The 25,535-nt window shown below is 44.5% G+C and overlaps 1 protein-coding gene across 1 annotated transcript; it reads right to left on the minus strand.

Annotated features, from left to right (window-relative positions):
- Positions 1–1,491: 1,491 nt before the first annotated feature.
- PHYHD1 (phytanoyl-CoA dioxygenase domain containing 1) lies at positions 1,492–20,712 on the minus strand. The gene is made up of 11 exons (XM_006892478.1): positions 20,680–20,712; positions 15,286–15,444; positions 7,532–7,607; positions 7,322–7,369; positions 5,925–5,980; positions 5,781–5,843; positions 4,931–4,952; positions 3,006–3,134; positions 2,801–2,917; positions 1,625–1,751; positions 1,492–1,537 (listed from the first exon to the last, which is right to left on the minus strand). Exons 1-11 carry the CDS (start codon positions 20,710–20,712, stop codon positions 1,492–1,494), a joined length of 876 nt encoding a protein of 291 aa, XP_006892540.1.
- Positions 20,713–25,535: the final 4,823 nt, after the last annotated feature.

The following is a 25,535-nucleotide window of genomic DNA, read 5'->3' on the forward strand; positions in this document are numbered from 1 at the left end:
TCCTCTCAAATTCCAGTCACATCAAACTTGTCTGTTTTTTCCTTTAGTAACATACTACTGCCTAGGACAGCTTCCAAGGAGCTCTGGTGGCCTAATGGCAAGAAGCTGCTCTGCAGTTCCAAAGGCACACAGTTCAAGGCCACCAGTTGCTCCTCTGGAGAAGAATAGGCAGTCTCCTCCAATGCAATTAACTGCCTCTGAAGGTCAGCTATGGGTCAGTTCCTACTCTATGGATGGTACACAACAACAACAGGAAAGTACAGAGGGGCTGAAGAAGTTTCTTAGAAGTTTTCCAGAGAATTCAATATTGCTCTACTGTAGAACTCTGCTCAGGGACCCTGCTCTCCAGCCTTGCTTTCTGTGCCCTACCCCAGGACCAGCACAGAACCTGGCATATAACACAGGTTGAAATTTCACTAAACAGACAAGCATTTCCTGTCAGCAAGATGATATTTCAGCTTATTTCATGAAGCTGGACAAGGCTCTCCCCAATCCTCACCTACTCTGGCAGGGTGAGTTCTGGCAGAAAGAGGTGAGCACTTTGGTCCAACAAGAGGAGAAGTCAGGAAAGGTTCTAGGAGTTTGCACTTCTGCCTGAACATCCCCACCAAGTCCTGTCCTCAGAGAAGAGTATTGAGACATCCTTTTGGGGCACAAAGGAGACTTAAATCTCACTTTAGACTCCCTTCTACAGTTTGTCAAACAGTTTTCATTTTGCCCCAGTGACTCACCAGTGGCCTTGGGAAAGGGCTTCTTCCTCTGGGCCTTGGTCTGGCCATGAATAGAGCAAAGGGCTAAATCAGAATTACCACCTCACCTGCCAAGGCCAGGCAGGTAGCAGAGATGAATGAAGGTGGTAAATGGGAACCATGCTGGACTTCAGCACTTGTGACTCTAAAGACGCAGCTCCGGCTGGCAGTTCCCCGCTAAGAATGTTAGGCCCTGTGTTGTCGGCATTCTGTTTATTCAAAGGAAGCTTAAAAACCTCTGTTTTTAGGTGAAATGTTTCAATTTAAAACACGAAAGCCCAGAAAAAAACAGAACTGCAGTGGATTCAGCCCATGACGCCAATGCCTAACCTCTGGACACTCTAAGCCACTCCGCTAAGCAATGGGATTTGGATTTGACATTCATTCATTTCCAAACTCACTTGAAAGTAGTGCTATTCGTACAAAATGAACCAAGAAGCTACATTTAGAAGTCATTTTTATTCAGTGTCTCACACAATACGTAGCAAAGTTTATCCGAGAGGACAGAAAAGTGAGAAGCCAGTTAAGAGGGAGGATATTTTGGAGCAGGGAGGAGGCAGGGAGACAAGATCTTAGCAGTGGTTCCCATTGAGTCCATCTGCTGCCCTACCACTCACCTCTTGCCTCTGGGCACTTGCAGAGGAAAGCCCAAGGAAAGAGGTGGGACTTAGCCTTTGCTGTTGGGAGATCAGGAGGTAGGCCTGGCCTGGGAGGGACAGTGGCTCAATCCTGCTGAGAGCCATCAGATATACAGTGGAGGAAAAGGCAGTTCAGCTGTTGGCTGGAGCCTGCAGAGGAGAAAGGAAATGATCTTGAAGGGTGGATCTCAGCTTTGACACCTCCTTCAGGGCATACACACCTACTCACTGTCATACCAGTTCTCTGGGCTCCAGGTGGTGCCAGAAGCCTCCATGAGATGGAAAGTGTAGGCCTGACGCGAGCGGCTGGAGAAGTTCTGCTCACTCTTGTGCACCACTTCTCCATGGATTAGGATGAGGGCCCCTGGTGAGGATCCAGGCATATCATTTCCCCTCACTGGGCCTTGAGGAACACTAGCTGACACTCTCCTTTCCCGGAACAGGAAAGGACACAGGTCTTTCTTCCTCCAGTATTTCCGTGTCCTGACCCCCGTTCTCATCCATCCTGTTCCCTTCTCTAATTGCTCAGCTCCTGAAGTCTGTTCCAGGGTCAGAAGCTGTGCCATTTAAAGGTAGGCTCTCCTCCTTGAGATCAAGTCCTTTACATTGTGGTCTGAGCTCCCAAAAAGTCAGGAAAAGAACCACCTTCTGTGGTGTTTGCTAAACAAGTCTCTTTCTATTGAGCCAACCAGCAATGATTTCAACCAGTGAATAGTGAGTTGGACCTCAATTTTCCCTCTCCTGAAAGGAAAAGTGTTGGCTCATAGCCAGCATTTACTGAGTACTTGCTGTGCACCAAGCAAATTTGATGCAAACATCTACACATCATCTCATATACTTATTCCTTCTAGTGGGAGTTTTGGTGACATAGTGGTACAAAACTGTGCTGAAATACCAGAGCAACACAATTCAAATCCACCAGGTGCTCTGCGGGAGAAGGATGGGCCATCTCCCGTATGATTAACTGCCTCTGAAAACCAGCTGGAGGGTCAGCTATGAGTCAGTTCCCACTTGACAGTACACAACAACAAGCTGTTGTCCTCTTCCACAGAGTCAATTCCATTTCATAGAACTCTATAAGACAAAGTATAACTGCCCACCAGCTTTCCTAGGCTGTAAACTACATGAGAGGCAATTGCCATACAGAGCTTCAGGTGGGTTCGAACCACTGACCCTTCAATTAGCAGCTAAACACTCCAGAACTTCTTTCTCCTTCTACATTGAAGAAAATATTGAGCCTCAGAGAACCCCAAGCAGCTTGAGTCTGGATTTAAGCCTGATCCAGAGACTGTGCTATTAATTACAGTGCTAAATGTCCAGTTAGCTCTGACCTTGGTAACATCACATGTCTCAGATGATCGGTGTTGGTGGTAAGAAGAAGGGACCCATGTGCACCCTCTCCAGTCCTCATACCTCTATGCACAGGTGTGGGTACAAAGAGGCTGTTCTCCCAGACTGGCTCCGATCCCAGGAAGATGGTGCCTGGTGCTGAAGAGGCAGGGGCCCGGACCATTCTTCTTGACACGCCACCTGTAAGCCAAACTTGAGCCGTTAGCCCATCTTCACTCCATGTGGCTCAGGAGGGTACAGGTGGGAAGGCAGGGACAGGTGTCCTCACTTCTATGGGAGCCAGGAATGAACCAGAGGCAGCCGTTCTCCAGTGTGGCATCTTCCAGTGCGATCCACAGGCCCAGCACGCGACCCAGGGGCTCCGTGTACAGGAAGGAGGCGTCCTGGTGAGCGGTGACTGCAGCAGGCCACAGGGAGTGAGGGTTCCACCCTTTTGGCCACCCCCACCTGAAGATGGCCTATTTCCTCACAACCTATTAGAAGCTTACCCCTTCTTGTCAGAGTCTTTTGGACAAGAAATTATACCTCTCAAATATTTTTTTTTAAACAGGAAAAAAAATGGAACGCTTCACGAATTTGCGTGTCATCCTTGCGCAGGGGCCATGCTAATCTTCTCTGTATCGTTCCAATTTTAGTATATGTGCTGCTGAAGCGAGCACACCTCTCAAATCTTTGATCTCCCAAACTGTAAAATGACCCCAACAATAGCCTTCCTCTTTGGGCTGCTGCAAAATTCCATGGGATGATGTATGAAAGAGGCTTAGTTAGCACAGGACCTGATATTGCTTACTTGCTACTGTTGTTTCACTTCAGACAAGTAACTAAACCACCTTCTCAGCCAGGGTCAAGCAGCCTCCAGCCACCAGATGGTCCAGTAGGTGGTGTAAATTACCGACAATAAAAACGAAGAGGGAAATGACTATAAACCATCTTTTTTTTTTAAATTGTACATGAAGACAATGTTTCACCTTTCTAAAATGGCTATAGATCTGAATCGTTTGGGTTGGTTTTTTTAAATTTCTTTTCAGTTTTGTTATTTCTTAAATTTTTATTTTATTATTTTTTTGTGTGTGTACAATCAAATCTGATCTGACTGGTACAGGAGGAGATTGTCCCTCCTTCCGCGGCAGAGCATCTGGTGGATTCGAACCGTGCACCTTTGGGATTGCAGTGCAGCTTCTTGCCACTAGGCCACCAGAGTTCCCCTACGGTATTGTTATATTTCTTCTTGTGTACCATTGAATCAGATCTGACTGGCATAGGAGGTGATTGCCCCTCCTTCTCCAGCAGAGCATCTGGTGGATTCAAACCACATGCCTTCGAGATTGCAGAGGAGCTTCTTGCCACGAGGCTAGCAGAGCCCATCATCTTTATTTTTAAATAACTGCCCAAGTGATGCTAGGGCCCAGGCAGAATGGAAAAACATTGAACAAAAACACCATAAAGTCTGAAGGAAGAAAGTAAAGCAGGTGTTGGCTTCACTTCCTTCCTATCTTCTTACCTCCTTCCTGCCTGGGACACATCATGTGTTTTTCTGAGAATCAGACTTTAAGAGGGATTTTGACCATCTGGATGATTGCACTTTAACGGTGAGGGCCTCAAAACCTCAGGGAGGGAGAATGGCTGAAGGAACTCGGGGTGCTGTGCCTTTCTAAGAAGACTCAGGGAATAGGTGGCTAGTGCTCCAGCAAACTGTCCTTGGAATGAAGGACAGGAAGAAGAGTGTGGTCACAGGGAGGTAAAACAGGCCTAATGCAAGGGTGGGAAAACCTGTCTGTAAGGGGAACTTCCTGTTACTAGAGGTATTTAAGTAGAAGTGGGGCCTATAAAGGGCATCTGTGTCTCTAATAGGTTTTGGAACTAAATCAGTAATTGCTATGCTGGATGAGTTCCCAGGAAGTTTGCTAAAAATGCAGATTCCCCAGACCTGTGCAGCCACACTGAATCAAAACTCTCCGGGGACAGCAATTAGGACAAGGGGTGGCTGGCAGGATAGCGGGGGCCACTGTGCCAAAGGCTCCAGAGCTTCTTCCCAACCCACTGTCTGGGAAGGGATGAAGAGTGGCTCCTGTTCTTCCTAGCCTGGTCTAAGCTCCTGCCTACAGGTGTCTCAGCAGTAGTAGCTTTCCTTTCTTCCTATGGCCTGCAGCCACTAATGTGCCAATCTCCCACCTGTGCTTGTTCTCTGCTCACCTTCACCGCCAAAATGAGGTTGCTGAAAGAGAGAGGAGGATCCTGGTGAGGACAGGAGAAAGCAAAGAGTGTGGAGCACAGGGATTCACTCTGAGTCTAGTGTGATGCCCCTGCCCTGGCTCCACGTGTTCACCTCCAGAAATTTCACCCAACAGCTAACTATTCAACACTTTTGCTCAGGATGCAAAGTGAAAAAGCATCCAGTACAAAAGGAAAGGAGCAGTCTAAGCAGGAGTCAGCATGTGCGAGCCTGAGAGCACAGTGTAGAATGAAATGAGGGCTAGAAAGAGAGGCGGTAATGGGGCCAACTGTTATGCCTTTAGGCTGAGAGATGAACCCTTTCTTTCTAAGGGATCTAGACATGTTCTTGGATGTGGCACTGAGCTGGGCCTTAAACAGAGGGGAACAGAACACTTCAACAGGCAAAAAAAGGAGGAGGGCATTCAGGGAAGCACTGTTCCTCCAACAAACAAATCCTAACTGATCACTCAGTGACAAGGGCCAATGTTACATGGGCTGTGTTCAGTAAGTCACTTCATAATTCCATGGGAGCTCTGGTGGCTTAGCCCATAAGGAGTTGTTCTATTAACGTAAAGCCCACACCTCTCTTGTGGTTCAAATCTACCAGTGACTCCTTGGGAGAAAGATGGGCAATCTCCTTCCATGCAATTTACAGCCTCAAAAATGGATGGTCAGCTGTGAGTCTGTTCCAACTCAATGGTAATGAGTTTGAGTTTTCAGTCAATCCTATGGGGAAGCACTTTTGGGCCCAATGTAAGAAGGAACTGAGGTAAGCTTTGTGCCTGTTGTACAAAAGGGAAACAATGGTGTGGGAAGATAGAGTGCTCACCTTAAAGATGTACATACTCTGTACCACCACAGGCATCTGGAGGCCCAGACTCCTGGCCAAGGCCTGGAAGGGGGCAGAGGTGACGTCATCTGCTGGCCTGCCCACACGCCCACCAACCTCACCCTCTCTCCATCACTTGCTCACCTGCACTTTGGGGGAATGTGTAACATGCCTGAAGACCGGGTCATGGGCATGCAGAGCTGCAGGGACAGAAGTCAATTCAAGGGCCAGATCCTGACCCACCCCATGCATCCCTCCAGTGCCTTGCTCAGGGCACCCAGATTCCAGCTTCACTGTCACATTATCACCTATTGTGTGTACACTAAACCTTCTGCTTGTTTATAATGAAATGAAGGGTCCTATATCCCATCCCAGCCTTTATCCTATTCCTGGTTTTACTTTTGACCTTTCTGTGGTCTGGAACTTCTCTCCGGCTCTGATTCCCCATTCGTCATGGGATACAAGGCTCAAAGGGGCTTGTCATTAGTAGCAGTCTCCTTACTGCTGCTCACTCTGTGTGGCCTTGGGTAACCATTCCTTTCCTGTCAGCCTCTGTAAAATAGGGGCCAAAAGAATAGCCCTGCCTCCAAGGCTCTTGGGAGAACTCAGTGGGTTTATTATATATGTACAGCGTTAGTCCAGGGCCTGGTACACAACAGTCAAAACTAAAGTGCACCTGATTCAAACCATGGTCTTTTCAGTTACTTCCTATGAATCTTAAACTTGGACAATGACTAAGGATGACACACAAAAAATAGATGTCTTTGAGTTATGGTGTTGGAGAAGAGTACTAAATATCCCATGAACTGCCAAAAGAACAAACAAGTCCTTCTTGGAGAAAGTGCAATGGGACACTCTTGAAAGGCAAGGATGGTGAAACTTCATTTCATGTGCTTTGAGTCAGTTGTTAGGAAGGACCAGGCTTTGGAAAAGGACATCATGCTTGGAAAGATGGAGGGTCAGCAAAAAAGTGGAAGACCCTCAATGAGATGGATTGACACAGTAACTGTAATAATGAACTCAAGTGCATTCAAGATGATGAGGTTGGCACAGGATAGGACAGGGCTCAGATCCATTGTTCGTAGGGTCATTATGAGTCATAGTCAATTTGACAGTACATAACAATAACAACATTCACTATCATTATTGTTCATTCAAAAAGTGAGGATTTCCTGGCTTAGTTTTAAGCATAACTGAATAGGAACTATGCCATATTTCCTTTGAGGAGACTCCAGGGAACTGTTACTCCTAAGACCTAGGAACCCCCATTCCTGGGGGTATGGATCATCCCCAGACCACATGGCACAGAGAGGCCTGCATGTGCCATGTGCCCTGGAAGAGAACTCTAGTGAACACCTCTAAGGCTGTAGTGGTGGCATCTTGACCATCATGTGTTTGGCACCATAAGATGTATAAGAGCAGGACCATCAGGGAAGCCTGCATCCAGGAGTAACAACTGTGGTCTTTGAGCATGGGCCCTAATCTCTTCAGACCTCAGTTTCTCTATTTTTTTCCCTCATGTCCTCCTGTGCCCTACTCACCGTGGCCAATTTTGTTGATAGACTTCTCAGGAGAGACCAGGAAATTGCCTGTGGCAAAGAAACAGGTAAGGGCAGAAGAAGCCCAGTGCATCCTCCCACAGGCAGCTGACCTCCGCACCCTTCCAGCTCTGGGAGACAGATACCCAAGTCTAGGCCACTCTCACTTTGGTCCTCTCATACCTCCAGGTCCCCACCTCCCCACCTCCATACCTTCCTTGTCAAAAACACCTTTCTCAAAGAAGAATCGAATCTTATCACCACTGCTTAAGAAGTAGTCTGTACTGCCCTGTGGAGAGAAGACATTGGTAGGGTCGAGAAAACAGAAGGGTCTGGCAAAAAGGGAGGAAGGATTCAGACAATTCCTCCCTGCATACAGCTAACAGGACTCTTTCTATGCTTCTTAAACTTGGTCATTAGAGCACACACAAGACAGGGAACTGAAACTCCAACTGCCTGGAAACAAACAGCCAGATGCTATACACAACAAAATTTCTTTTAAACTTCTTAGTAGGTTGCAAGTTTTATGTTCTACTTGATAGTGATTAAGAAAACAAGCACTAGAATAAAATGGGACTGTTCCCTGGGAGCCTTAGGTAGGCAACTCATTTAACCTCTCTCTCCAGCTCTTGGTTTTTCTCATTTGTATAAAAGGCATGGTATAGCATTTACATTTCCCCAAATTGTTGGGAGCTTCAGTCAGAGGCTGCTACTGAGAGCAGACTTGAGCTAAGATTGTTGATCGTTGTGGAGTTGACTTTGACTTGTAGTGACCCCACAGAGTAGCTTGATAGGTTTGTACCACCAACCTTTCAGCAGCCAAATACTTAACCATTGTGCCAGCAGGGCTCCTGAACACTTGGCCTCAAATCCCCGCACTGGCACCAATTAGCTGTGTGACCATGACCATGTTATTAAACTTCTTGTTGTTGTGTACAGTAAAGTCAGAGCCGACCCATAGCTGACCCTCCAGTGGGTTTTCAGAGGCTGTTAATCACACAGGAGGAGATTGCTCATCCTGCTCCCACAGAGTGGTTGGTGGCCTCCAACTACATGCCTTTGGGATTGTAGTGCAGCTTCCTATTGCTAGGCCACAGGGGCTCACTTCACTAAGCTTACCTGAGCTTAATTTCATCTGTAAAATACAGATGTTATCAATGGCACCAATCACAGGACATTTGTTGTAAAGGTTTGAAGTTCAGATATGCAAAACTCTAGTATAGTATTTAGAATGAAGTATGTACCATGTAAATATTGACTTTTATTTTTATATTAAAAAAACCACTTTAGTGAGGGCATTGCTAGTGTTTAATATTAGTTATTATTACACGTTTTCTATTTTCTCAATAACTCGTCCTTTTTATGGCTAAATATGAAGAGTGTAATATATGTTGTTGAATTTTATATGGAGAAATTGTTGGATTGGCAAGTGTTTTGTTTTTATATGAATACCATGGACTGCTAGGAAAACAAATAGATTTGTCCTGGAGAGGGTTAAACTGGGTGGCTCCTTGGAGGCAAGGATTCTGAGGCTCCGTCTAACTTACTTCGGACATGTAGGGAGGAGAGACCGGTCCTTGGAGAGGGACATCATGCTTGGGAGGGTGGAAGGACGGCGCAGGAGAGGAAGGCCCTCTATGAGGTGGATTGATTCAGTGACTGGGATAATTGGGATGGGAGTGTCGGAGACAGTGTGATTGGCACAGGACAGAGCGGAGTTTAGGGCTGTTGTACATAGGGTCGCTATGAGTCGCAGGCTACTCGACGGCACATAACAACAACAAACAACATATATATATATACAACACAATATTTTTATCTTTAAGTTAGTGGTGTTGTTGAGGATATACACAGCGTAACTTAACACCAGTTTCTCTATGTGTGTTAATTAGTGACATTGCTTACAGTCTTCAAATTGTGCACCCATCCTCACCCTCTTTTTCTAAGTGGTTTCTCATTAGCAACATAAACTCCTTGCCTCCTAAGCTTCCTGTCCAATCATTCAAATTGCAGTTGTCACTTTTATTCCCTATGGAATATTATTAAAAGAGCATAATGCTCAAAACAGACTTTTTTCTTTTACAAATTGGTTAAGCTAAACTTTTGTTGTGTTTTATGAGGATTGTTAAGGTCCAGCTCTTAATTTCGGAAAGCCTCTGGTCTATGAACATTAGAAATTCTGTTTTGCAATTTCTGCTTTCTGATCAGGATTCTGCTGATAGTCTTTTTGGGTTTGGGGAGGTTTATTTTATTGTTCTTTTTCTGCTCTATCTTTGATCAACATGTTCAGTAATGACATCTGGACACTATCCAGTTCTTCTGGTCTCATGACAAAGGGGACAATTGTTCATGGAGCCATTCGTCACACATTCCTTTTCCTCCATGTATTCCTGCTGCTTCTCTTCCTCTGTTTGGATGAATAGAAACTAAAAATTGTGCCTTGGATGTCATTTCCCAGCTGTTGAAACCCCAGGGACTATGTGATAAACCAAGAGTTAAACGAAAGCACTAAACACATTACTAGACTAATTAACTGGACTGGCCCATGAAAGCATGATTCTGCTCACTAAAACCAATATAAAGTTTTAAAAAAGAAAGACATCATGATCCTAAATCTCCTAACCAAGATACTATGGTTAATTTTAATATTTTAAATTTCTCAGTATCCTTAAATAATGCTCCAGGAAGAGGTCTTATGTTTTCTTTATGACTTCAGCCATCCTTGATTTGCCTATGTATGTGTCTTTCTCACCAACAGGCAACATTTTACAAATGCAGGCTGCACTAATTATCCCATGTGGTGACATAACTGGAGCTGAGTGGTAGCAACCCTACCACCTGGCTTTCCTGGGTGGCCACAGCCCCATCACTCACCTCATGTGTGCATCTGCTCTCAGATTCAGCCCACATGACTCATCTCAATTACCTGCCTGGCCCCTTTCAAAGCTCTTCCCACTTTGAAAGTTAAAAACTTTATTTGATATTCTTAGCTCCTATACACTAGGGTCCAGGAGTGGCATCCACTTCCTAAACAACATGCCTCCAGAAACTCTATGAACTTTGACAAGTATCAATATTTATAGAAAGGCTTCAGGCCTTTTGTTCATAGGGTCACTACGCATCATGCTCAACTCGAAGGCAACCAACAACAACAATACACTAGGGTCAAGGTGAGAGAAATTAGTTAAGGGAGCATAATTGATAATAAATACTAAAAATGACAATGCTGTACATATGTCAAAGATCTCACTTAACTTGTTAATTGTCATTTAGCAAGGGAACCACAGTGATTTTGTTTCTAGTCCAAAGGAGAATTCAAGAATCACAATTCGGAAACAACTTAAGTGCCCATCAACAAACGAATGGCTAGAGAAGCTGTGGTATATTCGCACAATGGAATACTATGCTGCATTAAAAAACAAGGAACTCATGCAATATTATTCAAAATGGTTGACTCTGGAGAACATTATGCTGAGTGAAATATCCCAGTCACAAAAGGACAAATATTACATGATGCCACTGTTGTAGAATGGGACTGTCCTTGGGGTTGGGGAGAGACTGAGTAAGATGGGTTCAATAATGTATACTGCACTGAAACAGAGGAGGGAGAAAACTGTTTAAAAGAGATATATAACTAGGTATTTCTGTCATCACAGGAGACTAGAGCGAGGGCTGCATGGTGGAGGGGACCTGGGGGAGGGTTTGTAAAACAATGAAAGAATCTTTTCTTTTACTTTTCCATAATTTTTGGACTCATGTACTTATAACTTGTTAGTCAAATTTGTGTCTTCTAGGTTGCAACACCCCCATGATACATCTTCAAGGATATGAACATGTACGGCCAAGCACAATCAATAAGAGTGCATCTAAATCCCAAAATCAATCTCCATAATAGTCTATGTGTTTCCTACTGCCAAAGGGGCCCTTTAGAATAGTGAGAGAAGATCTTCACCCTGAAACCCACAGCGTCCCTTTTCAGCAGGAAGTAGCTAAGAGAATACGCCGTCCCCTTTTCCTTATGACTCAGGGTGAAGTCTCTCTCAGGGAGGAGTGATAGGGAATGGCAAAGGACACACTGACAAAGAAGATTAATCAGAACTGGCTTTGACAAGCACTGTGGCATTTGGACAAGAACAAACTGGGAGGAGGGTAGAGAGAATAGTGCAACAATGAATGAATGGAAACCCAAAATCTCTGTAAATGTTTATGAAAATTAATAAAATATAATTATGGAAAAGAAAAAAAAAGAATCACAATTCACATACTGAGTAATACTCACGTCATGCAGTGCTGTCCTAGATTCAAACTCTCAGTGACTCTCCATTGGGTTGTTGTTGTTTTTTAATTTTATTATTTAAATCAAATCAGATCTGACTGGTACAGGAGGAGACTGGCCCTCCTTTTCTCCAGCAGAGCATCTGGTGAATTTGAACCGTGCACCTCTTGGATTGCAATGCAGCTTCTTGCCACTAGGCCATCAGAGCTCCCTTCCATTGGGTTTTTGACAGTGTTCATTTTACAGGAGAAGATTGACATCTCACTCCTTTGCTTGGAGCAGTCAGTGGATTTGAATTGCTGACCTTTTGGTTCACAGCCCTCCATATTACCACCTGGATTTCTTATATAGGCAATAAAGAATGCTAAAATTAATTTACAAATAGATGCAACAGTAGCCTCTCCATAGGGCAAAAATTATCAATGAAAAGATAACATTCATATCTATTTCTTTGAAGACTGATATGCCATATCACTGTACCACAACTTGCAGGGTTAAAACAGAACTCCTCAAATGAATTGTAGAGATAAACTTGACGGCAGAGAGGAACAGGATCCCTAACATTCTTTTTTTGTTGTTTTTTTTTTAATTGTGTACCATCGAATCAGATCTGACAGGCACACAAGGAGATTGCCCCTTCTTCTCCCGTGGATCTGGTGCTCATTTTTTAGTGCTCATTTAAGCTTGTCACGAGATGAATAGTGAATGTGAAAGTTCATAAAGTGATATATATACACTTTTTTCTCCCATCTCTCCCTCCCCTCTGTCACCAACATTCTCAGCACAAAATTCAGCCGCTTTACTCCTTCGAGCAGGATTTCTTAGTTCTTCATTTCCTCAACTGGAAGGCAGGCATTGGCCAAGTTAGATGAATTAGGAGGAAAGAGGGCTCTGGTGGCTGAATCTGGAGTGAGCCACAGCGTTAAGCTAAAGGCCAAGCGTTTCTGGATGTTTGAATCCACCATTCATTCCATGGGACAAAGACGGTCCGTTTCTTCCTGCTGTGATTTACAGCCTTGGACACCCAATGAAGAATAGCTATGAGCTGGAACCAATTCAATGACAGTGAATTTGAATTTACGTTTGTGTTTATTTGGAGGAAATAGTTTTTCTGTAAACCTTTATCCATAGTCCCAGGGAGGCAAGACTTCTGGACATTGTAATACACTCTCTGTGCACCAGATGGCAGGAGTTCCCCAGTACAGGTGTGAGTTGAGTTGAAGCTCATTCAAAAGCCTGATCTGTACTTTTGGTTCCCTACAACAGACAAGCTCATAAAGTCAAACCTCAGGGGGTTACCAGAACTATTGAGTTTCAACTTATCTATGTCAAACAGGATTGGAGGAAGACTGATCAACAACCTGTATTATGAAGATGGCACCCATTCGAAGGCCAGACACAACTTTGCTTGCTGAAAATGAGGAAGATATGAAACACTTGCTACAGAAGACCAAGGACTACATCTTCAGTGTGGATTACATCTCAACATCAAGAAAACAAGATCTTCACCACAGGACCAACAGTCATGAGAGATGAAGAAATAATTGAAGCTGTCAATCCAGCTTGCATGGATCAACAATTAACATCCTCGGTTCCAGCAGTCAAGAAATAAAAAAACATACTGAAAATAAAAAGACATACTGCATTGTGCAAATCTGATCTCAGGGACCTCTCCAAAACACTTAAGAACAATGATGTCAGTTTTGAAGACTAAGGTGTGCCTTATAGTCTTCTCAATCACCTGCTACATATCAGAATGCTGGATAATGAATAAGGATGACAGAAGAAAGTTGTGGTGCTGGAGAAGAGTACTGAATATCTCATATATTGTCAAAAGAATAGCTATGTCTTGGAAAAGGTGCAGCCAGATTGATCCTTGGAGGCAAAGATGGCGAAGCTTAATCTTTCATATTTTGGACATGTAGCTAGGCGAGGTTATTCTTTGGAAAGGGACATTATGCTTGGAAAGATGGAGGGTTACTAAAGGAGAGGAAGACCCTGAAGAGATGGATTGACATGATGACTTCAACAATGGGCTCTAGTGCGTCAGAGATGATGAAGATGGTACAGTATAGTGCAGGGTTCGGGTTGGTTGTTCATAGCGTTGGTATGAGTCATACTTGACTTAACAGCACCTAACAATATCAAATTGGGAGAAATAAGCAGAGTTCTGTCCATTAGAATAACTTCATTCACGTGGGTCGACAACCATCAAGAAGTACTTTGTGAAAGGGGAACTGCTGAGAAATTACACCACAACAGCACTTGTTTCAGGCACATTTGAGTTCAAATGCTACCTCTATCAATTAATAACTGTGATTTAGGGCAAAGCTCACCTTGCCTGAGTTTCTTTACCTTCACTTATAAAATGGAAATAATAATGTTGGCCTTTCTTGCAGAAAGTCTTTACATCTTCTTTAAGACTTGAAGTGCTTAGTGAAGAAAAGCAAAGACTACAACCTTCATTACAGATTACATCTCAACATCAAAAAAACAAAAATCTTCACCATTATTAGACCAATAGGCAACATCAGGATAAGACAGAGAGGTAAGATTGAAGTTGTCAATGATTTAATTTTACTTGGATCCACAATCAAAACCAATGGTAACAGCAGTCCAGTAATGAACAGATGTGTTGTGCTGGGGAAATCTACTGTCAAGGACCTCTCTAAAGTTCTAAAGAACAAAGATGTCAGTTTAAAGACATCTAATTTCACTTAATGGAAGCCATGGCACTTTCAATAGCTTCCTATGTATCTGAAAGTTGGACAATGAACAAGGAAGACCAAAGAAGAATTGATGCCTCTGAATTGTGGTGTTAGTGAAGAGCATTGAATATTCTATGGAATGGCAAAAAAACTTCCCCTTCTTGGAGGAAGTGCAACCAGAGTGCTCTTTGGAGACAAAAAAGGTAAAATTTTATCTCACATAGTTTGGTCATGTTTTTAGGAGGGGCCAGCCCTTGGAAAAGACATTAAATGGTAGAAAGGTCAGAGGTAGAAGGTCAAAAGGTAGAAAGGTCAGAGAAAGCAAGGATGACGCTCAGAGACATGGATTGACATAAAGATTACAACAATGAGCTTGGGATGGCACATCATGTCAGATTGGTGCAGGATAGGGCAAGTTTCTGATAGCACAGGGTTATTATGAGTTATAGCACAGGCTTGATAGAACCTAACAACAACAATGCCCATGATATACATTCATAGAAGCCATGGTGGCCTAGTGTAAAATGTGTTATGCTGTTCATCAAAAGGTTGACAATTTGGATCCACCAGCTCTGTGGGAGAAAGATTTACAACCTGAGAAGCCCAGGAGAGTGTTACTGTAACCAAACTAGATGGCAGTGGGTTTGATTTTTCATACATTCATGCCATATAGAGTCTGTTACAGCCCATGGGTTTTGGGAGTCTTTCCTTCCACAATGGTTTTTTTTTTGTGTGTGTGTGTTTTTTATTATTATTTTTGTGTGAGTGTACCATCAAATCAGATCTGACTGGTACAGGAGGAGATTGTCCCTCCTTTCCCGGCAGAGCATCTGGTGGATTCAAACCATTTGCCTCTGGGATTGTAGTTGCAGCTCCTTGCCACTAGGCCACCAGAGCTCCCCACCACAATGTTGTTTTAGCTGTGGGCTAAATTTGATCTGCCCATTCAAAAGCCAGATCCCATGTTCATCTGCCCCACTTACCTGGGCTCGGAGCTGTTCTTCCTCCTGGGTAGAAAATTCTGTGCGGCAATGGAGAGGGACATCCATCTTGGCCACTATCTCACCAATCCTGTCCTGCATGGTCACACACTCTTCTGCAGACAGGAATCCTTCCAGAACCAGGTATCCATCTTCCTGAAACTACAGGCAGGAATGAGGCTCGGCTTCCTTCCCTCATGGCCTCCTTATGACATCTGGTTTGACCCTTTTCCCCTGTCAGCAGCTGCAATGTGTTGGTCATTGTTCTGCTCTCCGTTCTGACAATGGTATATGGCACCCAGGGTTAAGCAATCAACATGAAAGAAGGAAAAAGGGGAGGTGCTTTTGCTCCTCTGGGCCAATTGGCTCCAATCCTGTGGAAATACGACCTAACTTATCTGTTCAACTAAAAATACTGGTAGGCCCTATGCAACCCTAAGGAGCATGAGCATCGCGATGGTTGAATCCACTGAGCATCCACTGTGTCAACTCATCTCAGTGAGGGTCTTCCTCTTGTTTGCTGACCCTGTGTGTTTGTTTGTGTGTGTGTGTGTGTGTACACTGTTGAGTCTGGTCTGACTGGCACTGGAGGAGATTGCACCTCCTTCTCCAGCACAGCATCTGGTGGATTCGAACTGCTGATCCTCTACTTTAACCTGAATTCTTTCCTTCTCCAGGAACTTGCTCCCCCTAATAAAAACGTCCAAAGCATATGAGACAAAGTCTTACCATCTTTGTCTGTTCTTCTGACAATCCATTCAGTACTCTTCACCAACACCATAATATAAAGGCATCAATTTTTCTTGGCTTTTCCTTATTCATTGTCTTCCTTTCGCATGTTTGTAAGCCAATGGAAAATGCCATAGCTTGGGTCAGGCACACTTTAGTACCCCAGGTGTCTTAGGGTAGCAGCTAGGAGGAAATGCTATCCTTAAAGAGGGAATCTTCTGGATAACAGCATCAGTAAATGGAGATGGAGAAGAGCATTCCAAACAGAGGGAATCAGATGTTTGAAGTTCCCGAACATAAGGAGGTAGCTCAGCATGAAGGTAGGGACAGGAGAGGAGGTAGGAAGATGACAAGGGATTTTGCAGGCACAGGCAAGGTATTGAGTTTTTTATTCCAAGTGTAATGGACAGTCAATGGAGGGATTAAAGTTGAATGACAGTCTGCTTTGCCTCTAGTCTTCATGCGCTGAGGCTATTACGGAAGATAAGAAGGAATATGTACATGTTTGCTTAAAGAGAATTGTAAAGTCTTATCCTTAATAAGTGAGCATTTTTGTCTTCTTGATGTTGAGATTTAACCCATATTGAAACTTGCAGTCTTTGATCTTCTGCAGCAAGTGTCTCAAGTCCTCTTCCCTTTCAGCAAGCAAGATTGTGTCATCTGCATAAAGCAGGTTGTTAATGTGTCTTCCCCCAATCCTGATGCTACATTCCTCTTCATAAAGTCAAGCCTCTCAAATGATTTGCTCAGCACACCGAGTGAACAAATAGGAACAAAGGATATGGCTATTAGCAAGCTTTCATGGTTTTAAACTATGCAGTGTTCTCTTCCTCTGTTCGGACAATAGCTTCTTGGTCTAGGTACAGGTTTCACATGAACACAATCAAGTGTTCTGGGATGGCCATTCTCAATGTTAGCCATAATTTGTCAAGATCCACACAGTCAAATGCCTTTGCATAGTCAGTAAAACACAAATAGACATCCCTCTGGTATTCTCTGCTTTCAGACAAGATCCATCTTACTTCAACAATGATATCTCTAGTGCCACAGCGTCTTCAAAATCCAGCTTGAATTTCTGGCAGTTCTCTGTCAATGAGTAATTTTAGGCATTTTTTTATAATCTTCAGTAAGATTACTTGTATATGATAGATGGAGAAAAAAAATTGACATTGACAATTTCATCTTGCTTGGACCCAGTCAACATCCTCAGTACCAGCAGTCAAGAAATCCAAAGGTGTCTTGCACTGGAAAACTCTGTTGTCAAGGATTTCAGCAAAGTGCTAAGGAAAAACAATATGCATTTATAGACTAAAGTGCATCTGATTCCAGCCATAGTCTTTTCAATAATTTGCTTTGCATCTTGCATCTGAGAGTTGGACAATGGATAAGAATGACAGAAGAATCAAAATCCTGGAATTGTGGTATTTGAGATGAGTACTGAATATCCCATGCATTGCCAAAAGAACAAACAAGTCCATCTTGCACAAAGTGCAGTCAGGGTCCTCCTGAGAGGCAAAGATGGTGATGCAACTTCATTTCACATATTTTGGGCATATTGTTAGGACGGGCCAGTCCTTGGAAAGGAACATCATGCTAGGAAAGGTGGAGTGTCAGTGACGGAAAGGAAGACCGTCAATGAGATGGATTGGCACAATGACTGTAACAATGGACTAGAGTATGTCAGAGATCATGAGGGATACACAGAACAGGGCAAAGTTCAGATCTATTGTTCACAGAGTTGCCAAGAGTCTTAATCACCTCAATGGCACCTAACATCATCAACAACATCCTTAACAGGTAGGGAGCTCTGGGGGCATAGTCCACAGGGTGTTGCATTGCTAACCCAAAGACTACCAGCTGCTCCACAGAAGAAAGATGAGCACTCTCCCAGTGCTTTGTTGTTGTGGTTGTTGTGTACCATAAAGTCAGAACTAGCCCATAGCTGAGCCTCCAGATGCAGTAAATAGCACAGGAGGAGACTGCCCATCTTTGTCCCCCAGAGCAGCTGGTGTATTTGAACTGTGTACGTTTTGGTGGCAGCCTAATTCCTTACCACCAAAATTTCCTTCCCATGCGCTTTACAGTCTCAGAAAACTTGCTGGACGGTCACCTATGAGTTGATTCTGACCAGATAGTAATGAGTTTGAGTGAATTTTTGAGCCTTGACAATGATACTAGAAGTTCCACCTTGGATTTATCATAAAGTGTCTGACTACCAATTATAATTCCACATCCTCACTCCCATTGCTTTTCATAGATGACCAAATTTGGCCTCTACACACCACCACATTAGAATATTCACTTCCAGTCACTACAGCTCTCTTGTCTCTCGGGCTGCTTTGTAAATTGGGAATGTAATCTTCATAATAATATGAAGCTGAAAACTGCTTCCATGGGAATTGGGGCATCAATAGCAAACTGCACTCCATTGGTTCAGAAAACACTTCTAGGAATCCTTCCTTTGGGAGTTGCTTAAGGGCACAAAGTGATTGAGCATTGTTTAATGAAAGCAAGAGATTGGAAATAATTTACACGTTTAGCACCAGGGGATTAAACAAATCATGTTTTCTCTACATTGTAACATAGCATCGTTGATAAGAATATTTTTTTAGAGATGCATTTACTAGCAGGGGAATATGTTCCTGATATGCTGTGAAACAAACACAGACTGGTTGCAAACTGATAATATTACACACTGAGTGCACTCTGAAGCAAGGTGCTTCTTCTCGATGACCCTCAGATGGGAATCCTCTCTGCTCCCCAAATAAGGAAGAATATAAACCAAAAACCAGTTGCCGTTGAGTTCATTCTGAATTGAGGTGACCGTGTGCTGCAGAGCAGAACTCCGCAGGATTTTCTTGCTCCTGCTTTCATGGAACTGGATCACTAAGCTTTTCTTCTGTGGTGCTGCTTGGTGTTTTCAAACTGTCAGACTACTTATTTCATCCTGGGCCCAGGGACCTTGCTAGTCTGTTGTTAATTGCTGTCCAGTCAATATCCACTCACAGTTACTCCATATGTGTCACAGGATAACTAACTGTGTTTTACAGAATTGTCAAGGTTGTGAGCTTTCCAAAGCAGCTCACCGGGTGCCTTGATGTGGGTCTGAACAGCCACTGTTTCAGTTAGTTTTGTAATTCTTAACTATTGGCATCATTCAGAGATTCTGGGATAAAATGTTGTTAGGTGCCTTTGAGTCCACTACAACTCATAGTTACCCTGGGTGCAATAGACTGAAAGCTTGCCCTCCTGCACCATTCTCACCATCTCACAGAGCTGGAGCCCATTGTTACAGTCACTGTGCCATTCCATCTTACTGATTCTCTTCCTGTTTCTTTTTTACCAGCATGATGTCTTTTCTTAAGGTCTGACAACATGCACAAAATATGTAAGACCAAGTTTCACCATCCTTGCCACTAAGGAGCAACATCCTTCTACTTCCTCCAAGATAGACTTACTTGTTCTTTTTGTGGTTCAAATCTACCAGCTACTTGACAATCTCCTCCTGTGAGTTTTATTGCCTCTGAAAACTCACTAAAGGTACAGCTATGAGTTGGTTCTGATTTGATGGTATGTAACAACAATCATGATGTTGCCTATTGGTCTAGTTGTGAGGATTTTTGATTTCTTGATGCTGAGCTGTAATTAACATTGAAGGCTATAGTCTTTGTTATTCTGAGCAAGTGCATCAAGTCTTTTTCACTTTATGCAAACAAGATTGTGTCATCTGCATAATGTAGGTTGCTGTTGAGTCTTCCTCTTATCCTGATGCCAAATTTCTCTTCATTATAGTCCAGCTTCCAGAAAGATTTGCTTCTTTATAAGACATATGACGAGCACTTGCTAATTGGCAGCTATTATGATTTATTTCAACCAAGACTTTAAGGTTGACTATCAGAGCATTAACAGTCTCCAGCATGAAGGAGCTCTGGTGGCCTTATGGTTAAGAGAGTTGTGCTGCTTACACAAACGCAGCACTTCTCTGGCAGTGTGATTCCACCAATGGCTCCAAGGAAGAATACTAGACAATCTCTTTCCCTATGATTTCAAGCCCTGGAAAATTTCCTGGAGGATCAGTTATGAGTTGATTCCAACTCAACAGGAATAAGCTTGTTTGTGTGGTTTTTAAAAAAACATTTTAAAAAATGTCTTCAGTATAGGACTTTATGATGTTTATTTCCTATAATTTAATGCCTTTTTCTTGTCTTCTCAGGTACAAACTGATGAGCATTTTTATGCCTGTGTCACTCTAACTCCCATGGGTTAAAGTGTGTTGTTTTTTGTAAATGGGAATGGGAAGGATGCCCCCACCAGTTTCCAAGTGGCAGTCAATTCATAGCTGGTCTGGTCACTTCAGGCCCTACCCCCATTAGTGTGGCCTGGTCCTGATTGGCTGATCTTAATGCTTTATTATCCTTTTTTGGTAACATATACATACACCACACATAAACCCACACATCCAAACACCCCTTCCACACACACACACTCACATCTCAGCTCTCATGGCCAGGCTGCCTAGAATCATGTGTGCAGAAAATGGGGCCTCATTTTCCTCTGCCTTAAAATGGCAATGGTTGGAGATGGGACTGAGTTCCTGAGAATGACCCATGATCTGGAGCCCCCACCCTTACCTAACCCTCCCAGTTCCCCCACATTATAGGTGCCTACCTTCTGGAGCTGCAAGGGGCTCAGGCAGGCCATGAGGATAACAACAAACTGAATGGCTCTGGGTGTTAGATGCCCACGCTCTGGAGGGAGAAAGTTCAGGAGGAGTGGCCAGCTGCAGCCTGGCAGGCACAGGAGGCCTTAACCCTTCTTTACCCAGAAAGCAAGCTAGTCCTATTATTTGTGCCTCTCTAGGCCCCGCCTCACTCCTACCCCAGCCTCCAGCAGACCACTCTGGGACTTCTCCAAGCACAGCCCCAGGTCTCCTTGCTCTCACTTCTGACCCTGGATAAGGCAGTGACCCTTGACTCTGCTCCAGCTCAACCCTGAGCCTTCCTCCTACCTTCTGTTAATCCAGGATCTCTCTAATCGCCTTCTTGGTTTTTAACCACTTCCTCCCAGAAACCACTCAAGGCTTACTTACCAGGTGCCCAGAAATTGCATTCTGAAGAGTGTTGACATCATGAAGCTGGGCTGGTAGACATCTTACTCCTGGAGCCAGCAGTATCTGTGACCTTTAATGAACCTCACCTCAAGGGGAGATCAGAAATTGGAACACCAGTATAGACACCTAGCTGGGGACACAGGGTGGGGCCCAAGGAGATTAGGTCCTGATGGTTTTGCATTCCAAAGAAGATGCTCTCCAGCCCCCTCCCAGCTCTAATGTCTTGACTCCAGACCCCTCCCAGCTCTAATGTCTTGAGAATTCTCAGTGGTGGGAGAATTACAAACAGGAATTTACTGGTCAGTCAGGAGCTGAGAGGGAGGGTAGATGATGATGGGTATCTCATTTGGAGGAAGGGGCTAGACAGTGGAGTCTGGGTCTTCAGAATGTAGAAGTCGTCGGTGGCCCAAAATGTTTGGTATCTGGAGGCCAGAATAACACAAATATGTCCACCCTCCCCCAGCCAGTGCCGCTAGACAGCTGACAGGGCCACTCTGGCTACAGCAACTTTTGAAAAACCGGCCACTGGCCTTCCCCGAAATGACAGCTTTCTGAATGGTGAAAGGACAGAGTGTACGGGAGTGACTTGGCCCCAAGTCAAGTGTTTTCTGGGCCAGGTCACTGGGAGTTGGTCAGGATTCCGGAGGGTCAGGGAGGGGTGCGCTTCCCCCTCTTCTCTGCTCCTGCTTGTGGAGAAAAGGCTTAGCCGGGTGAGGCTAGGGGAACATGGTACATGGGGGAGAAACACAGCTGAGATGTGGCTTGCTAGAGGGCGGGAACATCCTCAGCTGTCATGACTCCTGATACAATCACTAAAGAAAGAAAAATGTGCCTGGCAATAGTGAGGGTCCCTTCAGGTAGGGCCAGCCAGCGACAGAGGACAACTAAGCCCCCTTGGAAAGCCCTCCCCTACCCAGAGAAAGGTTCTCAGTAGAAGAGGCATCACCTTCAGACTCTGTCCCTAAGTGTGTCTTTCAGTCGAATTTGCAGATTAAGTCGGAACAGGTGCATACTTTTTTTTTTTATTTAGCCTTATTTTAGTCCAAAAAAAGGCTGGAAGTCTTTATCATTTTAAAACTTCACACTTGGCAAATGAAGGGGATTATGATTATTTCTTGAAAGAAATAATCTTAAAAGTCCCAGCTCTAATATCTTGAGAATTCTCAGTGGTAGCAGGATTTCAGACAGGAATTTACTGGTCAGTCAGGAGCTAAGAGGGAGGGAAGATGATGAGGGGTATCTCATTTGGAGGAAGGGGCTAGACAGTGGAGTCTGGGTCTCCAGAATGTGTTTAAAATTAGAATTTAAAAGTGAAGGCAAAACTGACACTAAAGGCAAATTGAGTAGTCAGTAGTACTACAAACTGAACAGTCGTCTAAACCTGGGGACTTACTGTACTGTGAAGTCTCGAGCACTTCTGGCCTTACTTTACCCATCTGTAATTTGGGTAACAAAGACACCTCTTGTAAGGGTCAACTAAAGCTGGTGCTTTATTATAGATACAGAATTTGGCACCGTACCTACTACTGTTACTTGTTCACCAAATGTAAAGAGCTTTTCTGGGTGGTGGAAAGTAAAGATATTTTTCTTTTTTGAGCTTTCTTAAATTTTCCAAGCTGCTTTTGTAATCAAAGAAAGGACCATCACTATTCTGAAGTGTTTTAAGTTTAAGAAGGGAAGGGGAGGCATGTCTCTACTGTTCACTATTTGTTCATTCTACTCAGGCACTGGGAAGGCAGTGGGTGGCGATTTCCAGTGTTGTTTTTTCCAACTGCTAACCAGCTCCAGATCCAACCCTTGTGCTCTGGGCACTGAGTGGCTCTGAGGCTAAGGCAGGGGTGGGGGGTGGCAGGGATTTGTGCAGAGGGTAAGAGACCACACAGGAGGAGGGTAAGAGACCTCCACTGAGACAACACAAAGTGTGCTTCAGAGGGGGCTGAGGTTTAACTCACAGCTAGGGCAGAAGGAGGGCCTCTCAGCTCAGTCCTCAGGCCACTTGGGCCAGTGGGGTAGTCTGGACAGTTCCAGAGGAAGTGTTCAAGCAGCAACTCAGGTTTCATCAACACCAGGGTCAAGGTCAGACACAATGCCCTCTCCTCCTCACCAAAAACTCTTGCTCCTGGGCCTTCATTCCCTAGCACAAGCATCCCTAATCCAGGAGTATCAGAAAAGATTCAATGGGTATTAGGAGCCATGGCCTCTAATAAAAATTACCAACTGGTATAATTAGCACAAAAGAAAAAAAAAACCCAAAACATCAAATAAGGGAAAGCTGTGATCTGTGATCGGAAGGCAGTTCTACCCTGAGCTTCTGCCCTTCATCCCAGCACCTTCATCAAAGGGGGTTCCACCTCTTCAGAACTCTGGGGACTTGCTGTTGGACTTGCAAAGGGTTCTGAGAGCACAAGGTGGGATATTCATTGTGCAGGTGATGTTGTCATTGTTATCTGCAGTCTAGTCAAAGCTGACCCTTTAGTGGATTTTCAGAGGCCGTAAATCTCACAGGAGAAAACAGTTCCTTTCTCTGCAGAGCAGCTGGTAGAGCTAAACCACCTGCTCTTAGGTTGGCAGCACAACTCTTTATCACTAAGCACCACAGCACTACAGATGGTGAGCAGAGTTATCTATCCTGCACAGGTCCAGTAAATGGTCACTCAATAAACTAATCAGGCTCAGCAGGCCAGAGAGATGTGGGGAGGGTCCCCCATGACAAAGAGACAGAGGTTACTTTCTGTTATAGGTTTATTTGATATTTGAACAGAGTCTACAAGTTCAGACCCAAAAGTAACGGATTGCTTTATGGTTGTCAGAGGCTAGTGTGCATTATTTGAGGGTTACATCTGATGACACAACGCAGAGAACACAAATGGATAGAGAGACAGACAGACATACTCATTAAGACAAGAGACGCTAAAATGTGCCTTAGTGTCTGAGTGATTGCTCTAAGGCGGGATCCTTCTAAGGCGGGGACTCAGTGACTGATCTAATGCAAGGTGGCCTCCTGACACAAGGTGCTGACTTACGCAGTCTGTGTGCCAGGTGCCCTGGGCAGAAGCTGGCTTGAAACGAGAAACTGTGGAGTTTTCCCTCCCAATGGTGACCTCCCCACCCCAACCCAGCTTTTAAGCATCTGTTCTCAAGGGTGTGACAGGGCTGACACAGGCAGCTGAGGATAATGGTGGCACTGGGCAAACCCACGCCATGTGAGGTGGGACAGAAAGTCCAGGTGAAGTAGCTCCTCTAGGCTCCTTAACACTGTGGAGGGCAGGGTGGGCGCATGACGGAGGGGAAGAATGGAGCACCATCATCTGGGGGTTAGCCAACCCAATTATCCTCCCTTCTTGGCAGTTCCAGAACATTACCTTTGGCCAATAGCCACAGAAATGAGTGTCTGCCAAGACACATGAAGAAAGAAAACAAGACACCAAAAGAAACAACAACCATAAACTAAAACACAACACCCTGCCTCAGGCAAGGAGAGGAACAAGACCAAGGTCACACCAGATTTGGAAGACATCCTGCACCACAAAGCCCCAGGGAAAGGAAATACAATCCAACGTCTTGCTCCTTTGTTCATGGGAAACAGCCTTGGCACCCTGAGACTTCAACTCACTGGCCTTTTAGTGTCTCTTTTTTTGTTAGGTTTTTTTTCCTTTTTACTATTCAAACCATTCATTGTCAAAGCTTTTTTTATTAATTTTTTTAAAAAAAGAAAACAACCAAAATCTTCTTTTTTTAAAAAAAAAAATCTGAAATTGCCACAAAAACCAGTAAGACAGGCCCCAGGCCTATTCACCTGGTGGCCTGCTCTCCCATGAGCCGTGCTGCCAGTGCCCAGCATGGCACCAGTGGGGATCACCATCCCATGGCGGGTTTACCCTGGACCCCTCTGCTCAAATCTGGATGGGCATTAAATGCCAGTGGCATCAGTAGGAAGGGAGAAGGGAGACACAACCCATCCTTCCATAAAAACCCTCCATCTGAGCTGAACTTTCTTGGGAATGTATAAGTTATCTGGAGGGAGGAAATGGGATGTGGAGAAAAATAAATACCAAGAGCTAAGTAGGTGTCCCTGGACCTCTGGCATCGGCTCAGCTTCTGGGGCAGATCCAGCCTCCAGGGAGGATGCTCTGATTGTCCAAATACTGCGCAGTCCTCTGGTCACCCCAACAGGCACCTGCCTATGGGGGACATGAGTCTCAGAGGGAGAAAAGGGGCCAGCCCCTCAGATACTGTCCTCTCGCCCTGGCCCAGCTCACATCTTTGCCCCAGGCTCCCCTAGCCAAGGCTGGTCTGTCTGTCCCTGGACTTCTGGGAGGAACAAAGCTTGGCCCTTCTGGCCGGAGGACTCCTCTGCTGGTCCCCACTGCTGGCTGCTCTGGGCCAGCCTTGTGCTCCAGCTGGCTGCCAGCAT

This window comes from Elephantulus edwardii, unplaced genomic scaffold (assembly GCF_000299155.1).
Source record: "Elephantulus edwardii isolate Elephantulus edwardi_28Jun2011 unplaced genomic scaffold, EleEdw1.0 scaffold00116, whole genome shotgun sequence".
Classification (NCBI taxonomy): domain Eukaryota; kingdom Metazoa; phylum Chordata; class Mammalia; order Macroscelidea; family Macroscelididae; genus Elephantulus; species Elephantulus edwardii.

Excerpts from the sequence above, each read along its gene's own strand:
- PHYHD1 (XM_006892478.1), bottom strand. The coding sequence starts at position 20,712 with ATGGCCTGCCTGAGCCCCTTGCAGCTCCAGAAG. Across the intron at positions 5,981-7,321 it reads TATCAACAAAATTGGCCACG|CTCTGCATGCCCATGACCCG; the intron begins GTGAGTAGGGCA and ends CTGTCCCTGCAG. Across the intron at positions 4,953-5,780 it reads AGAGTATGTACATCTTTAAG|CAACCTCATTTTGGCGGTGA; the intron begins GTGAGCACTCTA and ends TCTCTCTTTCAG.